This window comes from Pan troglodytes, chromosome 10, assembly GCF_028858775.2.
Source record: "Pan troglodytes isolate AG18354 chromosome 10, NHGRI_mPanTro3-v2.0_pri, whole genome shotgun sequence".
Classification (NCBI taxonomy): Eukaryota; Metazoa; Chordata; class Mammalia; order Primates; family Hominidae; genus Pan; species Pan troglodytes.
The window spans coordinates 44887804-44911465 of record NC_072408.2 but is presented as its reverse complement, the minus strand read 5'-3'; the positions used below and the strand labels follow the sequence as shown (position 1 = coordinate 44911465).

The following is a 23662-nucleotide window of genomic DNA, read 5'->3' as shown; positions in this document are numbered from 1 at the left end:
CTACTGGTGAGTTTCTAGCAGGGTGCTGGAAATCTTGGCCAATACCAGCCGACCACTCCCCCAGTCCCCTGGGGCGTGTTTCTGGGCTTTCCCATTATCAATTAGTTGGAAATTGCACATCATTGTGTCCTGGCCTTACAACAAACACCTGTTCTGATCTACAGCCTCTTGCTGAAGGAACAACAGGAGACAGACAGCAGGTGGCGGGGTGTGCCACAGGTATTGTGCTTCTTACGCTTAAGTTTTCTGATGAAGTCTCATTCATAGGATGAAGCCGCTGTATTTGAATTCTGGGGTGAACACAATAAGCTGCACAGGGAACAGACTCAGGTGCTGCTAAATCTGTTGTGATTATAGTTGCTTTTGCAAGTTTCTTCATTCATCCTATGTAGACACGCCAGGCTAGACAAGGAATCCATTGTCTAGCACAGCAACTGGCACACAGTAGGTGCTTGGTAAATATCTGAATGACTTTATAATGCCCTGCACATTCTACAGAGTTGGAGTGATCATTCTCCCAATACCTGTAAATCTGGAAGTATTTTTGCCTATGTTGGCACTGCCATACTTCTTTAAAATGATACTTTAAAAAGAAAATGTGTTCTTCAAATACAGTGCTTGTGGAAGAAGTCCTGAGGTTCCCAGTGATCTCAAATGCTGAGCAGTGGAAAGGAGACTGAATAACAGTATTATGATCTGTGTTTTTACTCTGTATTCATGAAATCTGATTATCATTTCCTCTCTCTATGTATTTTTTTCTTATCCCCTTCCCCTGCAAAATGAAAAAATTCGGTAGTGAAAAGTGTGAAGGAAAGACAATTGTTTCAGTTGAGCAGATAGGCTTATCAAACAAATGAAAACAAAAAAACACATAATCAAGAGTATGATGGGAGAGGAAAAACAAATTATTTTTAATGATTCACTGCAACCACATTTATATCCTATTGTTACTAGAGAAAAAAATGTCTTCAGATAACCAGTGGTCAGCAGATGAGGATGAAGGCCAATTATCCCGACTAATCAGGAAATCTAGAGACTCCCCCTTTGTCCCTATAGGTAAGTACAAGCCTTGACTGGATGCGGAAAACTGTAATAACACAATGATGCCTTACCCAGTGCCTTTGAGGATTGAAATGTTTCTTATATTGAATTTTTTCAGATAATTGAAGCTAACCTCCTCTAAGCATGTGTTGAACTTTCAGAATAGTTCCTAATACATGGTAAGCCCCCAGTAAATGTTAGCTGTTATTTGAGGCATCAAATTTTATTCTATTTTATCCATTTCGTTAGAAGTCTACCTAAAATTATTAGTTCCTAGCCAGTCAAATGGAATAGATTGAATGAATACTAACATTTCAGTCATAACTCAGGACCATCAACAGCAGCATCGGTTTATTATATTTAAAGCCTATTAGGGACTATTGAGATGCATATGTCTCTTTGTCTTGTAAGTAATCTAAACTTTAAGTTCTTACATCTTCTGTTTATAGATTTTTCTGTTTCTATCTTACTATTGGGCACATTAAAAACTTCTGCTTCTAGGCCGGGCACGGTGGCTCATGCCTGTAATCCCAGCGCTTTGGGAGGCCGAGGTGGGAGGATTGCTTGAGCTCAGGAGGTGCAGGTTGCAGTGAGCCAAGATCACACCACTGCACTTCAGCCTGGGTGACATAGTGAGATCCTGTCTCAAAAACAAACAAACAAATAAACAAAAAACCAAAAACTTCTGCATCTAATGTTTTTAATGCTCTGTGGCACCAGAAGCTAGATAACCAAGCTTGAAAGAACTGTGGGTCAATTCAGAGGAAAGCTCTGAGTAAAAGCCTGGACCTATCTGAACACTTGTGAGCATGAACTTTGGAGTGGTCATTTTGGCTGCTCAGTGGCCCTCTGTGCTGGCTTTTTGGTGTGCTCCAGGTGTTGAGTTTGATGGCAAAATAAATTCTGGACTAAAGAAGTGATACTATAATTAGGCTGGGCACAGTGGCTCACTCCTGTAATCCCAGCACTTCGAGAGGCTGAGGCAGGTGGATCACTTGAGGTCAGGAATTCAAGACCAGCCTGGCCAATATGGTGAAACCCCATCTCTACTAAAAATACAAAAAATTGGCTGGGCATTGTGGCACACACCTGTAATCCCAGCTACTCAGGAGGCTGAGGCACCAGAATCACTTGAACCCGGGAGGTGGAAGTTGGGCGCAGAGCGAGACTCCATCTCAAAAAATAAAAAAGAGAGATACTAAAATTAGATCACCTAATAATCTGGACCCTTAGCCTCTTTATCCTTTCCCCACACATATTTAGTATGTTTACATTTTCAACAAGTATTATGTGTATGTGGACTTAAAAAAACCCCACAAAACCTAAGCACCAATATTATGTTTTAAAGTCTGAGCTTTCTCTTTCTTCTCCATGGATGTATACTGCAGCCATGCCTGTTTCCTTGTGTTCATTTTGTCTGGAAACTGTTAAAATAGTTTACTTAAATCAGACTGACATAAGTTTGCAAAAATATTAATTCCATAAAAACTTCTAAATAGGTATGTCAGATGTTCCCATTAAGTGTTACTCTGACTCTAGCAACTTCCTAAGTGTCATTATTCACATATCAAGAATCAAATTTTGCTTTACAGTAATATTCTGTTTAGAAGTTTTAAGACTTGTAATAGCACCCATAAGAAATGGAAGCAAATAATTTAATAGTGATTTATCTTCCTTAGCATTTTTAACTAAAAAAAAATTCAAAAACTCAATGCTACTTGAACAGATCACTATAATGAACAGAGATTAATTAATAAACAAAGAGACATACGCACCACTGTGCCTGTTGTATATTAAATTATTTTTTCAGAGACAGGGTGATTAAAGTGGAAAGATAAAAGTGTTTCCAGCTAAATTCAATTATAAACAAACTAGAGACACTATATGGAAAACAGTAAAGGTTCTGACTTTAATCTCCAAAAGAAACAAAACCAATTTAAGTAAGAACAGAACCTTTCATTTGATTAAGGGAAGAGAGATAAGTTTTTGCTAAAAAATAAACAATGATAAAATTTGGTAGGCTGGGCACAGTGGCTCAAGCCTGTAATCCCAACACTTTGGCAGGCCAAGATGGGTGGATCACTTGAAATCAGGAGTTTGAGACCAGCCTGGCTGATGTGGTGAAACCCTGTCTCTACTAAAAATACAAAAATTAGCTGGGCATGGAGGCAGGCGCCTGTAGTCCCAGCTCCTCAGGAGGCTGAGGCGGGAGAATCACTTGAACTCAGGAAGTGGAGGTTGCAGTGAGCCAAGATTGCGCCACTGCACTCCAGCCTGGGCAACAGAGCGAGACTCCATCTTAGAAAAAAAATTGGATATATATCATTGAATAATTTGTTTAGCTATTGTCATTTTAACAATATCTACTATGTATTTTCCTGCTACAGGATGGAGGATCCTATGCAGGTAATTTACAAAACATTTTTTGTTGGTTATCTTAGGCAACTTCCATCATTATAAATATATTCACACTGTTCAAAATCATCTTACAATCACTGTTAAGGTCTCTGCATGCATTATATCTATTTAAAGTATGTGTTGACAGATTATTTGGCTTTGCTTGTTTCACTTAACAGCTCATATGTGCATTTCTGTGTATTAATACTCCCTATTCTTATTTATTTTTATAGCAATGGCAGTTTTTCTTCTGTTTGGGTTATTTAGGTTTTCCTCAAACATAGTGTAGCCCTGAACATCTTTGTGTCATTTTCTTGATTTTTCTTTTGGTTATTTCCTTGGAGTATGTTCCCAGAAGTAGAATTTCCAGAGCAGGAAGCATGTTCAGTTTAATATCATTTGTTATATATTTCCAGAGTTCTTTCTAGAAGGACTTGGCCAAACTTACAGAGCTTTCAGGGTTTTACCTGTTTCCTCATATGTCTACCATCATCATTTTGGTTTTTTTTTTTTTTTTTTTTTTTGCTGTTTTTATGTCTGTAGCACATTAGTCATTTTTATTTATTGTGGATCAGCATATAAAATATACATGTAAATGTAATGATTTACTGATTCTTATTTCCATTTATTAAATGGATCATGAAAGAATAAATATATCCTTACCCACCCATAGACACACATATGCCAACATAGTTATTCCAAACATGCTATCCACATAAAAATTACTTGCTTTTTTTTTTTTTAAAGACAGAGTTTCCCTCTGTCGCCCAGGCTGGAGCGCAATGGCACAATCCTGGCTCACTACAACCTCCACCTCCTGGGCTCAAGCGATTCTCATGCTTCAGCTTCCTGAGTAAGCATGCGCCACCAACGCCTGGCTAATTTTTGTATTTTTAGTAGAGACAGGGTTTTACCATGTTGACCAGGCTGGTCTCAAACTCCTGACCTCAAGTGATCCATCAGTCTCAGCCTCCCAAAGTGCTGGGATTACAGGCGTGAGCCACCGCGCCCGGCCTAAAATAATCTTTTTTAAAACAAGATAAAAGTGGAAAGAATCACTCTGGCTGACATTAAGGCTTACTATATTGCTACAGTAATCAACACGGTGTGGTACTGATGGAAGGTCAGATGCATAGATTAATGGGAAAGAATAGAGAACCCAAAAAATAGGCCGGGCACAGTGGTTTACGCCTGTAATCCCAGCACTTCGGGAGGCTGTGGTGGGTGGATCACTTGGGGCCAGGAGTTCAAAGCCAGCCTGGCCAACATAGCGAGACATCATCTCTACTAAAAATACAAAAGTTGGCCAGGTGTGGTGGTGCATGCCTGTAATCCCAGCTACTAGGGAGGCTGAGGCACGAGAATCACTTGAACCCGGGAGGCAGAGGTTGCAGTGAGCTGAGATTGTACCACTTCACTCCAGCCTGGGTGACAGAGCAAGACTCTGTCTCAAAAGAAAAACAAACAAAAAGAAGATGCACTCTTTTACTGTGCAAATGTTATCTTACTGTGCATTTTGTCCTTGTCATATTCTATTACATCTACCATATCCTCTTTTTTATTTTTTTCTTGAGACGGAGTTTTGCTCTTGTTGCGCAGGCGAGAGTGCAATGGTGCAATCTCAGCTCACTGCAACCTCTGCCTCCCGGGTTCAAGCGATTCTCCTGCCTCAGCCTCCTGAGTAGCTGGGATTACAGGCATGCGCCACCACGCCTGGCTAATTTTGTATTTTTAGTAGAGACGGGGGTTTCTCCATGTTGGTCAGGCTGGTCTCGAACTCCTGACCTCAGGTGATCCGCCTGCCTTGGCCTCCCAAAGTGCTGGGATTACAGGTGTGTGCCACTGCGCCCGGCCCCATATCCTCTTATAGATGTTATAAATACACTATTCTATTTTCTTCAGTTTTTGTTGTTGTATTTTTGTTTTGTTTTGCACTTAACTCTTACTTATCCAAAAATTTTTTTCAGGGTCTAGTGTGAAATACAAATCCAAGTTAGTTCTTCTCTATACCAATAAGTTATACTTATGGCATTTATTAAATTATTCCAGTATCTGGGTTTATTTTTGTTGTTGTTGGTTTTGTTTGTTTTTTGTTTTTTAAAACAAAGTCTTGCTCTGTCACCCAAGCTGGAGTGCAGTAGCATGATCTCAGCTCACTGCAACCTCCACCTCCTGGGTTCAAGTGATTCCCCTGCCTCAGCCTCCCGAGTAGCTGGGATTACAGGCATGTACCACCACGCCCGGCTAATTTTTTTGTATTTTTAGTAGAGATGGGGTTTCACCGTGTTGGCCAGGCTGGTCTTGAACTCCTGACCTCAAGTGATCCACCCGCCTCAACCTCCCAAAGTGCTGGGATTACAGGCATGAGCCACCGCACCTGGCCCAGTATCTGTTATCTGGCTATTTTTGTTTTGTCATGGATTCAGTTCTCAGTGTTTTAAATCTTTTTCTAGAATCTTTCCTATTTAGTTGATGAGTTCTTTGTTTCAGAGCCAGTTACATAGAATCTTGGTTGTCACAGCAGTATATTCACCCCTTGACATTTGTAGGAAATACAGAAATATTTGTATGGGCTTCTGAACTTTTCTAGAATCACAGTTCTTGCCAGAGTTATGCTTCTTGTGCATATATTCATACCTTTTCATCTCTCACTAAAGTTTATTGTTTCACTTTATATAGAAGAACAAATTTTTTCTCACTGGGTTTACTCCTTATTTGGTAACAGGAAGAGAAGAATAAAGCCAAACACTCAAAAGCTGTGGGCAGTGAGATGCTGGATTAGTTCACTTACTGGCTAAGTGACTTGCCACAGATAATAACCTTGTAGCATGCACAGTTTGAAATCATTCCTCAGGAAATTACAAATGACTAGACAAGTTACTACACTATATGGTTCTAATTTTTCTGGGAAGAGTCAAAACTGCAAATACTGGACTCAAGAATATTAAGGGCTCATTTTAAAGTCTGGTAGATCAAATCCAGCTTGGTTCTTTGAAAAATGTTCTTTGCTGGAGTCTTTCCTGCTTATCTTTCAGGTTCTTATCCTGTAGACATTCTTTCATTTAACTCTCTAAGCACTTGAAAATTCTTGCCTGCTGTGTATTTAACCCATACATTTTTTTTTTCTAGAGACAGGGTCTCACTCTGTCACCCAGGCTGTAGTGCAGTGGTGCAATCATAGCTCACTGAAGCCCTGAACTCCTAGGCTCAAGGGATCCTCCTGCCTCAGCCTCCCGAGTAGCTGGGACTACAGATGTGTATCACCATGTGTGGCTAATTTTTTTTTTTTTTTTTAGAGATGGGGTCTTGCTATGTTGCCCAGGCTGTTTTCAAACTCCTGGTCTCACACGATGCTCCTGCCTCAGCCTTCCAAATAACCCATACTTTTAAAATTCACAGGTATAGCAGGCTTTGTGACTGTGGTGTCCTGTGGTCTTTACAAGCTAAAGCACAGAAGAGATCAGAAAATGTCAATTCATCTTATTCACATGAGAGTTGCTGCCCAAGGATTTGTTGTTGGAGCTGTGACTCTAGGTAACCCGCTTAATTTGTACCTTATGTTCAGCTGTCTTTGAGAGTACACTTATTTATTTTATTCATTCATAGTAGAAGATGAATGTTGGGTCACAATGATGTAATGAGAGAGGGGTAGGAAAGACTGATCTTCCCTTAGTTGAGGTTGTGGCCCAGTTGTGCGCTTAATTTTTTATGAATGCAGCTGATGAAAACTGACAAAACCTATGGTAGAAAACTAGGGCAATGGGCTGTTCTTCTCTTTAGTGAAGGGAGTGGTGAATAGTTCCTATCCTATAACTCAAGCGCAGCAGTTATGGATAGACCACAGCCTATATTGTGGCTGTGATCCCCATCTCATGGCTAAGAGCAGCGATCGTATTTCCCAGCCTATCTGAACAGCAAATGTAGTTATTAGCTTAGGAAGAAGACATTTTTAGAGTCCACAAATCTCATCTGCCTTCTTCTTTCCTCCCAAGTTTCAGCAATAGGCAAATCTTTTTTTATTAGTCCATAAATTAAGCAAGACCTACCAGTCAAATCCAAAGAAAAGGTATAAAATTGTCTTCATTAATTCAGGTTATACCCAGAGCTAAATCAGATAGTTCTAACAAGAAGTCCATTTTAGGACCTAAATTAATCTAAATTTGTTTGGCCTACATTAATGAGAACAGGTCACAATACTCTTAAGTCCCCTTCATGACGTGCAGAGTGGAGTCATCCTGCATAGGATGGAGATTACAGAATGATGGGCATGGGGCTTGCAAGGAAAGTTATGTGGTAATAATCTTATTACTGTGAGCTGTAATGTGCTCCAAATACAGGAAGCCTTACTACAAAGTTACAGTCCTCATTTTCATCATTCAGCAAACATTTATTGAATGCCTGCTATGTACCAGACACTGTTTAGAAATATGACTCAGTCCCTACCCTTAAACAGTTTAGTCTCCTTAGGAAGACAGACCAAGAAAGAAAGAAGACAATATAAAGTTACAGATGCCGTGACAGAAATAGCACAGGCTGGCTGGGTGCAGTGGCTTACACCTGTGATCCCACCACTTTGGGAGGCCGAGGCGGGCAGATCAACTGAGGTAAGGAGTTCGATACCAGCCTGGCCAACATGGCAAAACCCCATCTCTACTAAAAAAAATACACACACACACACACACACACACACACACAAAATAGCTGGGTGTGGTGGCACATGCCTGTAATCCCAGCTACTTGGGGGAGGCTGAGGCAGGAGAATCGCTTGAATCTGGGAGGTGGAGGTTGCAGTGAGCCGAGATCATGCCTTTGCACTCCAGCCTGGGCAATAAGAGTGAAACTCCATCTAAAAAAAAGCCAGGCACGGTGGCTCATGCCTGTAATCCCAGCACTTTGGGAGGCCAAGGCAGGAGGATCACTTAGGGTCAGGAGTTCAAGACCAGCCTGGCCAACATGGTGAAACCCCATCTCTACTAAAAATACAAAAATTAGCCAGGTGTGGCATGCGCCTGTAGTCACAGCTACTTGGGAGGCTGAGGCAAGAGAATCGCTTGAACCTGGGAGGCAGAGGTTGCAGTGAGTTGAAATCATGCCACTGCACTTTAGCCTGGGCGTCAGAGCAAGACTCCATCTCAAAAAAAGAAAAAAAATTTTTTGTGCTATGGAAGCACAAACACAAGGGAGTGGTATTTAACTAGGGCTGGGAGGCCAGAGGAGGCTTCTTTAAGGATGTAAACCATGTACTGAACCAAGAATAAGGAGGAATTAACTAAGCAGAGAAGGACCTCAGGATTCTAGGCAGAGGAAAAAACAAAGGCACAGAAGCATGGCATGCAAGTGGAACTCTACATAGCTTGGTAGGCGAATCAGTGTTTGAGGAGAAAAGCAACACTACTAGTAGTAATGTTTAATGAGGGATTTATTACAGGTATTTGAACTTATATAATTATAGGCTCTTGCTTATGAATCTGGAGCTGGGGCCTGAAGTGAGCCGGGAAAGGAATTAGAAAAGAAAGGAAAGTAGGCCAGGCATGGTGGTTTGCACCTGTAATCCCAGCACTTTGGGAGGCCGAGGCAGGGGTATCACTTGAGGTCAGGAGTTTGAGACAAGCCTGGTCAACATGGTGAAACCCCATCTCTACTTAAAATACAAAAATTGGCTGGGAGTAGTGGTGCATGCCTGTAATCCCAGCTACTCAGGAGGCTGAAGTAGGAGAATTGCTCGAACCTGGGAAGCGGAGGCTGCAGTGAACCAAGACCACGCCACTGCACTCCAGCCTGGGTGAAAGGGCAAGACTCCATCTCAAAAAAAAAAAAAAGAAAAGAAAAGAAAAGAAAGGAAAGTAGAAGCAAGGAAAATCCAGAACCTGCAAAGATGAGCTAGAACAATACACAGGACAGACTGGAACCCTTGTGGGTTTTCAGCCATCTCCAAGCCTCCACATTCACTGACGGAGGTGAAATATAGAAAATGCCAATGCCTTTCATCCTGGAGCTAAACATGGAGCTGGCAAAGGGGTCAGAGAAGGTGAAGGAGAAAATTCAGCAGGAGCCATGGTGGCTGTGCTCATGATTGCTGAACCCTGCCAATAAAGTGAGCCAGCAGAGAAGCAAACAGTGTCTTCCAGACATAAGAAGAATTCGACTGCTGCATCATTTCCACCTTCTAAATCTCATGCAGGATGTCTCTTTTGCACTAACCCTGGTAATAAAAGGAAAGGAATTCTGGAAAATGCAGTTACAGGCTACTTCAACTGACATAATATAAGCCTACCACTGTCCAGCCCTTGTCAACTTGACATCCATATATACCTCTATTAATTACTCTTAACTTCCAAATAAAGACAGTGTCAAAATCAGCCACCCCTTGTATATCCAAAAGCATGCTAGTTATCTCCAAAAAGAGGATACAGAATACCTTCATACATCTTTGGATGATGATGATTCCTCTTTGAGCTGAATCACATTCCCCTTTGATATCCTATGACTTAAATCCTGAGATATAAGGTTGAATCCTATTAACACTTCTTACGTTAGATGATAGGTAAATGGAAGTGGGGAATAGAAAAAAATTGGGCTAATCTATACATAAATGCATTCATATCAAAATAAGGAAGAAACACTCCTAAATATCACCATCTGTTTCTGCAGCTGGTCAGATGGTTATTGCTAGTATTATATCTATATTCATCCACTACACATTTCATATCCCCTTTGCTTTCAGCAAGTACCTTGGCTACTCATGGTTATTTGACTGGTGGGGTGACCCAAACCTTCATTCCTTCATGCCTAACCTGGATTATTAGGCATCCTGCCTGTGTTGGATTTAGTTTTCCATTGTCTTTAATCACAGGACATGGGAGTACCAAGAAGTGCCCTAAAAGATATAATGCATTCCAATTTCCCCTTGATATTCAGAACGAATTAATATAATGAACTAAAGGGATGTCCTGTGTAATGAAGAGATGTTCAAGGTCCCTGCAGACTAGATTATGACATAGGGCTGGAGAGTTCACACAGCCCTGATATTAGGCAGTGAAAGCATACTGTGGGCCCTGCCAGGTGAAAGCAAATGCTTCTGATTATCTTTAGTAAAAGATATACAGAAAAAAGCATTCAACCAGATTAACAGCTGCATACCAAAAAGCAAATGTTATGTTGATTTGCTCCAGCAGCAAAACCACATCTGGATAGCAGAGTGACCACCTGATTAAGTTTATAGGAATAGTATCATTCTCCAAGATCCATCTGTCTTCTGCCAAATAGGCAAACTAAATGGGGATGTTTTAGGAATCACCACTCTGGTATCTTTTTTCAAAGACTTTTTGTAGAGGCAGAGTCTCACTATGTTGCCCAAGCTCAAACTCCTGACCTCAAGCAATCCTCCTGCCTTGGCCTCCCAAAGTGTTGGGATTACAGGCACGACCCATTGCATCTAGCCACTCTGGCATCTTTGAAGTCCTTGATGATGGCACTAATCTCTACAATCCCTCTAGGAGTAGGGTAATGCTTTTGTTTTGTTTGTGGGTTTTTTTGTTTTTGTTTTTTGAGACAGGGTCTTGCTCTGTCACCCAAGTTGGAGTGTAGTGGTATGATCATGGCTCGCTACAGCCCCAAACTCCTGGGTTCAAGCAATCCACCCACCTCAGCCTCTTGAGTAGCTGGGACTACACGTGTGCACCACCATGCCTGGCTAATTTTTAATGTTTTTTTTTTTTTTTTTTGTAGAGGTGAAGTCTTGCTACATTGCCCAGGCTGATCTTCACCTGGTGGGCTCAAGCAATCCTCCCACCTCAGCCTCCCAAAGTGCTGGGATTACAGTTGTCAGCCACCGTGCCCAGCCACTGGTTTACTATTTTTCCTTCCACTTGGTATTTCCTACTATAATAGCCCTTACTTTGCAGGTCAGGGGACCAGTGTAAGAATTCTGACAGTTGATGAGTATGTCTATTCCAATTACACATTCCAGAACTGAGGAATAACAGAGAGTGGGTTCAGTGACCCACCAGGCTTGACTATGAAACAGACCCACAGCAAAACTCCATTAACCACCTGACCTCCACAAACCCCTACTTTGACTGGTAGGCCACACTCATTCTACCAAAGTATGGATTAGTGTCAATTTAGAACCAGGATTCAAAAATCCCCCATAAATGTGATTCTTTTCCCTTCCTTGGTGAACAGGTACCCTGGTAAATGAGCACAGGTCCCCTTTGGGAAAGGCTAGAAGGAAGACTTACATCTATTTTTGTCTGTCGAACACGGTCTTTCCTTAAGGGGATCTGGCTCCCTCTTCATTCAAGGGATTTCTGGGCCTGTTTCATGACTCAATTCTAGGAATTGGTCAAGGAGCCCTGGCTCTTTATTGTGGTGATTCAAGTTAGACTTTTGTTCACCAAACCTAGAGCTTTTCTGCTTCCGCCCATAAGTTTCAGTTCTAGGGATACCATAATCAGTTAGCCAATGCCAAAGATCTCTGTGGCTTACTTAGACTATTCTGATGACCACTTAGGCTTTGCTGCCCATCACAACAATCATGCTTTCCTTGTCTTTGTCAATCAAATGCTATCACTTGACCCCCACAGCCTCAGGATCCCATCATCCCCATTGAATTTAGGGAGCCCAGCAGTTTGCACTGTCATTTCTGGCATACAGAGAACAGTCACCACAGGACTCTTGTCAGGGCTACCCTGACAAATGTCTTTCTCACAACCTTAGTTTAGGGAGTGGGTAAGCAGGATAAATTTACTCTAACATACCAATCTCCCTAATCCTTTGGATACCTACCTCTGTGGCAGTTTCTGAACCTCAGCACTACTGACATTTTGGGCTGGATTATTCTTTGTTGTGGAGGATTGTCCCATGCATTGCAAGATGCTTAGCAGCATCCCTGGTCTCCACCCAAGAGATGCCAGTAGAATTCCTTCCCACCTCCACACCCTCAGTTGTGACAACCAAAAACATCTCCAGACATTACCATATTTCCCTGGGGAACAAAACTGCCCCTGGTTGAGAACCATTACTCTACCAAGGAAGTTCTGGCATTTCAATTTCATTTAGTGGCGATTACCTTTTGGTCCAAGTTTCAGTCATTCTCAGACAGGATGGAAGGACTGCTTCTATTGGCAAAGGAGTCTCACTAAAATATAAGTGTTCAAAGACCCATTTCATTTATGTCTGCCACATCTTCCCAATTTTCAGTGTCCCACTCCTTCTAAAGCAATGGTTTAACTTTAACATAAGTGACTTTGTGAGGTTGGGGATTGAATTTGTATTGTGATGAGCCACTCACAGGATTCGGGAGGCCAAGGTGGGTAGATCAGTTGAGGTCAGGAGTTCGAGACCAGCCTGGCCAACATGGTGAAACCCCATCTCTGCTAAAAATCCAAAAATTAGCCAGGCATGGTGGCACGTGCCTGTAATCCCTGCTACTCGGGAGGCTGAGGCAGAATCACTTGAACCCAGGAGGCAGAGGTTGCAGTAGGCCAAGATCACACCACTGCACTTCAGCTTGGGTGATGGAGCGAGACTCAGTCTCAAAAAAAAAAAAAGAGAAATAGGTTCTTGCTCTGTCACTCAGGCTGGAGTGCAGTGGTGCAATCATTGCTCACTGCAGCCTCAAACTCCTGGGCTCAAGATATCCTCCTGCCTCTTCTGGGCTTAAGGGATCCTCCTGCCTGCCTCATTCCCACAGAGCTGGGACTACAGGTATGCATCATCATGTCTGGCTAATTTTAAAATTTTTTCGTAGAGGTGGGATCTCCCTATGTTGCCCAGGCAAGTCTCAAATTCCTGGGCTCAAATGGTCCACTTGCCTCAGCCTCTCAAAGTGCTGGGATTACGGGCATGAGCTACCAGGCCTGGCCTTTATTTTTTGTAGAAATGAGGGTCTCACTTCATTGCCCAAGCTGGTCTCGAACTCCTGACCTCAAATGAACTCCCACCTCAGCTTCCCAAAGTGCTGGGATGACAGGTATAAGCCACCATGCCTGGCCTAATGGGTGATAATTTAAGAAACTATTTTGCTACTACATGCCATGGACTGTTAGCATCCTCTTTATAACTGAAAACATGGCCATTAATGCCTTTAAATCTAAACGGATCAGAGAACCAATTCCGGATAACCCAGAACCACTTCAGAGAACCTATCATGCTGGTTCTGTTCCTCTGGAAGTACTTCTAATTCCAAACTGTATCAGTCAAGATTCAGACAAGCAAAACTACCAGTAGTGATATATAAAAAGCAATTTAGGCTGGGTGTATTGGGAGGACAAGGCAGGAGAATCAGTTGAGCCCAGGAGTTTGAGACCACTCTGGGCAACATGGCGAATACCCTATCTCTGTAAAAAATTAAAAAGTTAGCCAGGCAAGCTGCATGCACCTGTGGTCCCAGCTACTCGGGAGGCTGAGATGAGAGGATGGCTTGAGCCCAGGAGGTCGAGGCTGCAGTGAGCCTTGCTCACACCACTGCACTCCAGCCTTGGCCACAGAGCGAGGCATTGTCTCAAATAATAATAAGAAGAAGGAGGAGAAGGAGGAGGAGGAGGAAAAAGGGGAGGAGGAGGAGAATGAGGAGGAGGAGGAGAAGGGATTTATTACAGAGATATGACCTTAAAACATTTTTGGAGTTGGCTAAACAGTTTATGCGAAGCTGTTGCTTATGTTTCTAATACTGGGGACTGAAGTCAGTAAGGCAGTAGTTGGGAAGGAAAGAAAAACTGGAATCTGCAAGGATGAACTAGAACCCAAAAAGACAGATGAGAACTTGAGTCAGACTCACTGCCTCCCAACTTACCGTAATCTCCACTCCAGTTCCACCAATTCTTTTTTTTTTTTTTTTTGTAGGGGGAGACAGGGTCTTGCTCTGTAATCCGGGCTGGCGTGCAGTGGCATGATCATGGTTCACAGCAACCTCAAACTCCTAGGCTCAAGTGATCCTCCCACCTCAGCTTCCCTAGTAGCTGGGACTACAGGCATGTGCCACCATGCCCAGCTAATTTTTGTTTGTTTTGAGATGGAGTCTCACTCTGTTGCCCAGGCTGAAGTGCAATCTCAGCTCACTGCAACCTCCACCTCCCAGGTTCAAGTGATTCTCCTCACTTAGCCTCCCGAGTAGCTGGGATTACAGGCACCCGCCACCACACCTGGCTAATTTTTGTATTTTTAGTAGAGATGGGGTTTCGCCATGTTGGCCAGGCTGGTCTCAAACTCCTGACCTCAAGTGATCCACCTGCCTTGGCCTCCCAAAGTGCTGAGATTACAGGCATGAGCCACCGTGCCTGGCCCTAATTTTTTTTATTTTTTTGTAGAAATGGGTCTCGCTATTTTGACTAGGCTGGTCTCTAACTCCTGGCCTCAAGTGATCCTCCCCCTTGGCCTTCCAACGTGGTGGGATTACAGGCATGAGCCCCCACCACACACCTGCATTTATATTGTTTATAAATAAATGCACAGTTTAGCTGGGCACGGTGGCTCACGCCTATAATCCTAGCACTTTGGGAGGTAGAGGCGGGTGGATCACCTGAGGTCAGGAGTTCGAGACCAGCCTGGCCTACATGGTGAAACCCCATCTCTACTAAAAATACAAAATTAGCTGGGTGTGGTGGCGCACACCTATAGTCCCAGCTACTAGGGAGGCTGAGACAGGAGAATTGCTTGAATCTGGGAGGCGGAGGCTGCAGTGAGCCGAGATCGCCCCACTGCACTCCAGCCTCGGCAAGAGACAGAGAGACTCCATCTCAAAAAAATAAAATAAGTAAATAAATAAATCCAGATTTTGAGAGGCATGCTCAACATATTTACTTAGATAAATCTGGAAAATTTGGAGACCACCTACCTGTGCCATGTAGAAATCTCATATGTAAGGCCAGGCACAGTGGCTCATGCCTGTAATCCCAGCACTTTGGGAGGCCAAGGCAGGCAGACCACCTGAGGTCAGGAGTTCAAGACCAACCTGGCCAACATGGCGAAACGCTGTCTGTACTAAAAATACAAAAATTAGCTGGGCATGGTGGTGGGTGCCTGTAATCCCAGCTACTTGGGAGGCTGAAGCAGGAGAATCGCTTGAACCTGGGAAGCGGAGGTTGCAGTGAGCTGAGATCATGCCATTGTACCACTCCAGCCTGGGTGACAAGAGCGAGACTCCATCTCAAAAAAAAAAAACACAAAAACAAAACATCATACTTACAATAATGAGTATATGGGTTTCACACTCAGAAGACGGATCTAATTTCAAGATCTGATGCCTTGATAACTGAGACAGGTATGGGCTGGTGGTGGTGGTATGTGAGTTGTAGTTTAAATCTGTGACTCCCTAACTTGCTTTTGGGTAAGAACATTTGCTGACATCCTTGGAACTCATTAAAGCAGCTCCTCTCTTCCTTACCCTATTCCTTCTGGCTACTTCCCCCTTCCTGCATGCCCCAGGACTCTGTGGAAGCCATACATATCATTCATCTAAACTCACAGACAATTTCACCCACTAGATCATACATCCCTAGAAGCAGGAATTAGATCCACTCACCATTTGTTTTCCTCGGGATACTGAGTACAAGTAGAGACTGAATAAATGTTTGCTAATTGAGATGACTACTATTTTTATCTTCACATCTGGTCAAATTTGTCCACTTTCCTAACATTTCACCAATATTTTGGTGGCACTAAAACATCATAAATTTAAGTTGATATTGATTTGAAAGGGCTCCTAGAGTTTTGTTTTTTGTTTTTTTCTAGAGTCACTTGTATGATCCAAACCAAAAACTAATAAGAAGGAGGGCCTTTGTTTGTTTCTGTTTAAATTGTGGGCTAGTTTCATAAAAATACAACAAGTGGAAGAAATTCAGTGTTTGTTTCCCATGGATACTCAATTGATATACATCCTTCTTTTTCTAGGTGTTCTCTATTCTATGTATAAGGATTACATTAGACCACGATTCTTCAGTGAGTCCAAAAAATGAAGCTTACATGCTGGAAGCAAGAAAGACAAGAAGCTTCTGAAAACTATTTATTATGAAGAGTAAATTTTCAATATGTAGCAAATTTTACTACACAAGTGTCACAGAATGCTCATAGCCTTTGTATTTCAAGTCTCAATGTTTTAAGAAGTTGATTTCCAGATCAACAATCATAAACAGTCAACTCAGAAATATCCCGTGTTAATGTCTTTCAGAACCTAGGGCATGATTTTCTGACTTAATTTTTTCAAATTTTGTAGTTAGTGACAGAAAATAATCTGCCACTAATCTGTCAAACTAATGATAATCTGCCAAACCAATCTGAAAAATTAATAATTATATAATGGTTACAGAAGACTTCTCTTTTCTTTCTTTCTTTTTTTTTTTTTTTTTTTTTTTGAGATGGAGTCTTACTCTGTTGCCCAGGCTGGAGAGCAGTGGTATAATCCCAGCTCACCGCAACCTCCGCCTCTCAGGTTCAAGTGATTCTCCTGACTCAGCCTCCCGAGTAGCTGGGATTACAAGCACCCACCACCACGCCCAGCTAATTTTTGTATTTTTAGTAGAGATGGGGTTTCACCATGTTGGCCAGGCTGGTCTCGAACTCCTGACCTCAGGTGATTCACCCACATTGGCCTCCCAAAGTGCTGGGATTACAGGCGTGAGCCACTGTGCCGAGCCACAGACTTTTCTATATCCATGTTAAATGTGACACCCTATCCATGACTTAATTATCCCGAAATAGGGCAAAATAATTACAGTTTCATAAACTCCTTTTTAGAATGGGTAATAATTACATCAGAGGAGAATGGTCATGTTGTTATATAAAGTTGGTTCACCACTTTACATCTCATTCTTATACAGAAACTTGACTATTTTACCGCAAACACATGTTTAACATTTAATTATTTGTTTATTCATTTTTAGACTTTAAAGCAGTTCTAGGAATACAAAGGTAAACTGCAAACACATTTCTTTTTCCTGAGATGGCAAAAAGGATTTAGTCCAGAAGTGCTATTGCTAATGTGGTACGACACTGTAGAAAACACAAGAAACCAAAGCAGATGTTAAAGGTTAAGTATACCTGTGGCCTTGAACTCCACTCTAACTGCCCTCAGGGTCTACAAAATTAACTATGCTTTGCTGAAGACATAACTGCCTTGACTTAAGCTTAATCCCAAAGACTCCAAGCCTAGGAGAGAAAAAAATAGTCACTGAAATAAAATCAAGAATATATGCAATGTAAGATGATTTCTGGTGGGTACTTCCTTTTCCTCAGTGTTTCCTGTAATGGAGGTTTACACTGACAAGAAGGTGAAGTCCAGTATTTGGGGACAAGAAAGATGTAAGAATATATGAAAATATGTCTGCATTCTGGATATTAACCTAGTGTTCTGTGTATTATATACATTTTTCCCCATTGGGACAGACAATTATTTTAAAAGTTGTCAACTGTATCTATCATGAAGATCTTCTAGTGCTACCAGCAAGTATATATTTTGGTCAACACTGTCCTCTTTGGAAAATAGGCAAGGAAAGAATCCAACTGCTTTATTCCATTAGGTAAATATTCCAGCAGCTGGATCTAATATGTTCCATTAAGGTCAGGAAAACTGAGGACAGCTGGCATGGAAATAAGTCATCCTTTCATGTTGGTTGTGCAATGAAAAGTATTTCTAACCAGGCCACTGGAAATATGCTACCTTCTCAATATGTACTCAGCACTAAAAATAGATTAAGAGTTTAATTAGAAACTAGCTTTTCCTACAAAACCCAATAAGTTCCACAATTTTGTAATCTTACTCTGAGAGAGCTAAAGTAATATATTTGTTGCTTGAAAAAAGCAATGCTAAGTATTCATTTGTTAAGAGTATCTATGCATGAGAACCTACAAACTATGTTTAAATTAAAATGTAAAATCATTTCCCAGAACCAGAACAGGAGCACTTAGAAGGAAAGTGGTCACAATCGAATCACTCGGTCTTACTTGTAGCCATTGCCATGTTCTGGGGTGGTTCCAAGATGGCCGAATAGGAACAGCTCCAGTCAACAGCTCCCAGCATGAGCGACACAGAAGATGGGTGATTTCTCCATTTCCAACTGAGGTACCAGGTTCATCTCACTGGGGATTGTCGGACAGTGGGTGCAGGACAGTGGGTGCAGAGCACCGAGCATGAGCCGAAGCAGGGCGAGGCATCGCCTCACCTGGGAACCACAAGGAGTCAGAGAATTCCCTTTCCTAGCCAAGAGAAGGAGGGACAAACAGCACCTGGAAAATCGGGTCACTCCCACCCTAATACTACACTTTTCCGACAGTCTTAGCAAACAGCACACCAGGAGATTATATCCCGCGCCTGGCTCACAGGGTCCTACACCCACAGAGCCTCGCTGACTGCTAGCACAGCAGTCTGAGATCAAACTGCAACGTGGCAGTGAGGCTGGGGGAGGGGTGCCCACCATTGCCGAGGCTTGAGTAGGTAAACAAAGCGGCCGCGAAGCTCGAACTGGGTGGAGCTCACTGCAGCTCAAGGAGGCCTGCCTGCCTCTGTAGACTCCACCTCTGGGGGCAGGGCATAGCCAAACAAAAGGCAGCAGAAACCTCTGCAGACTTAAATGTCCCTGTCTGACAGCTTGGAAGACAGCAGTGGTTCTCCCAGCATGGAGCTTGAGATCTGAGAACGGACAGACTGCCTCCTCAAGTGGGTCCCTGACCCCCAAGTAGCCTAACTGGGAGGCACCCCCGAGTAGGGGCAGATTGACACCTCACACGGCTGGGTATCCCTCTGAGATGAAACTTCCAGAGGAACGATCAGGCAGCAACATTTGCTGTTCACCAATATTCACTGTTCTGCAGCCTCCACTGCTGATACCCAGGCAAACAGGGTCTGGAGTGGACCTCCAGAAAACTCTAACAGACCTGCAGCTGAGGATCCTGACTGTTAGAAGGAAAACTAACAAACAGAGAGGACATCCACACCAAAACCCCATCTGTACGTCACCATCATCAAAACCAAAGGTAGATAAAACCACAAAGAGGGGAAAAAACAGAGCAGAAAAACTGACAATTCTAAAAATCAGAGCACCTCTCCTCCTCCAAAGGAATGCAGCTCCTCACCAGCAACGGAACAAAGCTGGACGGAGAATGACTTTGACAAGTTGAGAGAAGAAGGCTACAGACGATCAAATTTCTCCGAGCTAAAGGAGGAAGTTCAAACCCAACACAAAGAAGTTAAAAACCTTGAAAAAAGATTAGACGAATGGCTAACTAGAATCACCAATGCAGATAAGTCCTTAAAGGACCTGATGGAGCTGAAAACCATGGCACGAGAACTACGTGACGAATGCACAAGCTTCAGTAGCCGATTCAATCAACTAGAAGAAAGGGTATCAGTGATGGAAGATCAAATAAATGAAATGAAGTGAGAAGAGAAGTTTAGAGAAAAAAGAATAAAAAGAAATGAACAAAGCCTCCAAGAAATATGGGACTATGTGAAAAGACCAAATCTACGTCTGATTGGTGTACCTGAAAGTGACAGGGAGAATGGAACCAAGTTGGAAAACACTCTGCAGGATATTATCCAGGAGAACTTCCCCAACCTAGCGAGGCAGGCCAACATTCAAATTCAGGAAATACAGAGAATGCCACAAAGATACTCCTCGAGAAGAGCAACTCCAAGACACATAATTGTCAGATTCACCGAAGTTGAAATGAAGGAAAAAATGTTAAGGGCAGCCAGAGAGAAAGGTCGGGTTACCCACAAAGGGAAGCCCATCAGACTAACAGCTGATCTCTTGGCAGAAACTCTACAAGCCAGAAGAGAGTGGGGGCCAATATTCAGCATTCTTAAAGAAAAGAATGTTCAACCCAGAATTTCATATCCAGCCAAACTAAGCTTCATAAGTGAAGGAGAAATAAAATACTTTACAGACAAGCAAATGCTGAGAGATTCTGTCACCACCAGGCCTGCCCTACAAGAACTCCTGAAAGAAGCACTAAACATAGAAAGGAACAACTGGTACCAGCCACTGCAAAAACATGCCAAATTGTAAAAACCATCGATGCTAGGAAGAAACTGCATCAACTAACGAGCAAAATAACCAGCTAACATCATAATGACAGGATCAAATTCACACATAACAATATTAACCTTAAATGTAAATGGGCTGAATGCTCCAATTAAAAGACACAGACTGGCAAACTGGATGAAGAGTCAAGACCCGTCAGTGTGCTATATTCAGGAAACCCATCTCATGTGCAGAGACACACATAGGCTCAAAATAAAGGGATGGAGGAAGATCTACCAAGCAAATGGAAAACAAAAAGAGGCAGGGGTTGCAATCCTAGTCTCTGATAAAACAGACTTTAAAACAACAAAGATCAAAAGAGACAAAGAAAGCCATTACATAATGGTAAAGGGATCAATTCAACAAGAAGAGCTAACTATCTTAAATATACATGCACCCAATACAGGAGCACCCAGATTCATAAAGCAGGTCCTTAGAGACCTACAAAGAGACTTAGACTCCCACACAATAATAATGGGAGACTTTAACACCCCACTGTCAACATTAGACAGATCAATGAGACAGAAGGTTAACAAGGATATCCAGGAATTGAACTCAGCTCTGCACCAAGTGGACCTAATAGACATCTACAGAACTCTCCACCCCAAATCAATAGAATATACATTCTTCTCAGCACCACACTGCACTTACTCCAAAATTGGCCACATAGTTGGAAGTAAAGCACTCCTCAGCAAATGTAAAAGAACAGAAATTATAACAAACTGTCTCTCAGACCACAGTGCAATCAAACTAGAACTCAGGATTAAGAAACTCACTCAAAACCGCTCAACTACATGGAAACTGAACAACCTGCTCCTGAATGACTACTGGGTACATAATGAAATGAAGGCAGAAATAAAGATGTTCTTTGAAACCAATGAGAACAAAGGCACAATATACCAGAATCTCTGGGACACATTTAAAGCAGTGTGTAGAGGGAAGTTTATAGCACTAAATGCCCACAAGAGAAAGCAGGAAAGATCTAAAATTGACACCCTAACATCACAATTAAAAGAACTAGAGAAGTAAGAGCAAATACATTCAAAAGCTAGCAGAAGGCAAGAAATAACTAAGATCAGAGCAGAACTGAAGAAGATAGAGACAGAAAAAACCCTTCAAAAAAATCAATGAATCCAGGAGCTGGTTTTTTGAAAAGATCAACAAAATTGATAGACCGCTAGCAAGACTAAGAAAGAAGAAAAGAGAGAAGAATCAAATACACACAATAAAAAATGATAAAGGGGATATCACCACAGATCCCACAGAAATACAAACTACCATCAGAGAATACTATAAACACCCCTACGCAAATAAACTAGAAAATCTAGAAGAAATGGATAAATTCCTTGACATATACACTCTCCCAAGACTAAACCAGGAAGAAGTTGAATCTCTGAATAGACCAATAACAGGCTCTGAAATTGAGGCAATAATTAATAGCTTACCAACCAAAAAAAGTCCAGGACCAGACGGATTCACAGCCAAATTCTACCAGAGGTACAAGGAGGAGCTGGTACCATTCCTTCTGAAACTATTCCCATCAATAGAAAAAGAGGGAATCCTCCCTAACTCATTTTATGGGGCCAACATCATCCTGATACCAAAGCCTAGGAGACACAACAAAAAAAGAGAATTTTAGACCAATATCCCTGATGAACATTGATGCAAAAATCCTCAATGAAATACTGGCAAACTGAATCCAGCAGCACATCAAAAAGCTTATCCACCATGATCAAGTGGGCTTCATCCCTGGGATGCAAGGCTGGTTCAACATACACAAATCAATAAATGTAATCCAGCATATAAACAGAACCAATGACAAAAACTAAATGATCATTTCAATAGATGCAGAAAGGGCCTTTGACAAAATTCAACAGCCCTTCATGCTAAAAACTCTCAATAAATTAGGTATTGATGGGACGTATCTCAAAACAATAAGAGCTATTTATGACAAACCCACAGCCAATATCATACGGAATGGGCAAAAACTGGAAGCATTCCCTTTGAAAACTGGCACAAGACAGGGAGGCCCTCCCTCTCTCACCACTCCTATTCAACACAGTGTTGGAAGTTCTGGCCAGGGCAATTAGGCAGGAGAAAGAAATAAAGGGTATTCAGTTAGGAAAAGAGGAAGTCAAATTGTCCCTGTTTGCAGATAACATGATTGTATATCTAGAAAACCCCATCGTCTCAGCCCAAAATCTCAAGGTGATAAGCAACTTCAGCAAAGTCTTAGGATACAAAAATCAATGTGCAAAAATCACAAGCATTCTTATACACCAATAACAGACAAACAGAGAGCCAATTCATGAGTGAACTCCCATTCACAATTGCTTCAAAGAGAATAAAATACCTAGGAATCCAACTTACAAGGGAAGTGAAGGACCTCTTCAAGGAGAACTACAAACCACTGCTCAATGAAATAAAAGAGGATACAAACAAATGGAAGAACATTCCATGCTCATGGGTAGGAAGAATCAATATCATGAAAATGGCCATACTGCCCAAGGTAATTTATAGATTCAATGCCATCCCCATCAAGCTACCAGTGACTTTCTTTACAGAATTGGGAAAAACTACTTTAAAGTTCATATGGAACCAAAAAAGAGCCTGCATTGCCAAGTCAATCCTAAGCCAAAAGAACAAAGCTGGAGGCATCACACTACCTGACTTCAAACTATACTACCAGGCTACAGTAACCAAAACAGCATGGTACTGGTGCCAAAACAGAGATATAGACCAATGGAACAGAACAGAGCCCTCAGAAATAATACCACACATCTACCACCATCTGATCTTTGACAAACCTGACAAAAACGAGAAATGGGGAAAGGATTCCCTATTTAACAAATGGTGCTGGGAAAACTGGCTAGCCATATGTAGAAAGCTGAAACTGGATCCCTTCCTTACACCTTATACAAAAATTAATTCAAGATGGATTAAAGACTTAAATGTTAGACCTAAAACCATAAAAACCCTGGAAGAAAACCTAGGCATTACCATTCAGGACATAGGCATGGGCAAGAACTTCATGTCTAAACCACCAAAAGCAATGGCAACAAAAGCCAAAATTGACAAATGGGATCTAATTAAACTAAAGAGCTTCTGCACAGCAAAACAAACTACCATCAGAGTGAACAGGCAAGCTACAGAATGGGAGAAAATTTCTGCAATCTACTCATCTGACAAAGGGCTAATATCCAGAA

The 23662-nt window shown here is 42.0% G+C and overlaps 1 protein-coding gene across 1 annotated transcript; it reads left to right on the top strand.

The window, feature by feature from the left end:
* Nucleotides 1-894: 894 nt before the first annotated feature.
* Nucleotides 895-16447, top strand: HIGD1C (HIG1 hypoxia inducible domain family member 1C). Its single transcript, XM_016923406.4, has 3 exons — nt 895-1056; nt 6838-6972; nt 16330-16447. The coding sequence occupies exons 1-3, from the start codon at nt 915-917 to the stop codon at nt 16392-16394; spliced, it is 342 nt and encodes a 113-aa protein (XP_016778895.3). The 5' UTR covers nt 895-914; the 3' UTR covers nt 16395-16447.
* The last annotated feature ends 7215 nt before the right edge of the window (nt 16448-23662 follow it).

Excerpts from the sequence above, each read along its gene's own strand:
- HIGD1C (XM_016923406.4), top strand. The coding sequence starts at position 915 with ATGATTCACTGCAACCACATTTATATCCTATTGTTACTAGAGAAAAAA. Across the intron at positions 1,057-6,837 it reads CTCCCCCTTTGTCCCTATAG|GTATAGCAGGCTTTGTGACT; the intron begins GTAAGTACAAGC and ends TAAAATTCACAG. Across the intron at positions 6,973-16,329 it reads TGTTGGAGCTGTGACTCTAG|GTGTTCTCTATTCTATGTAT; the intron begins GTAACCCGCTTA and ends TTCTTTTTCTAG.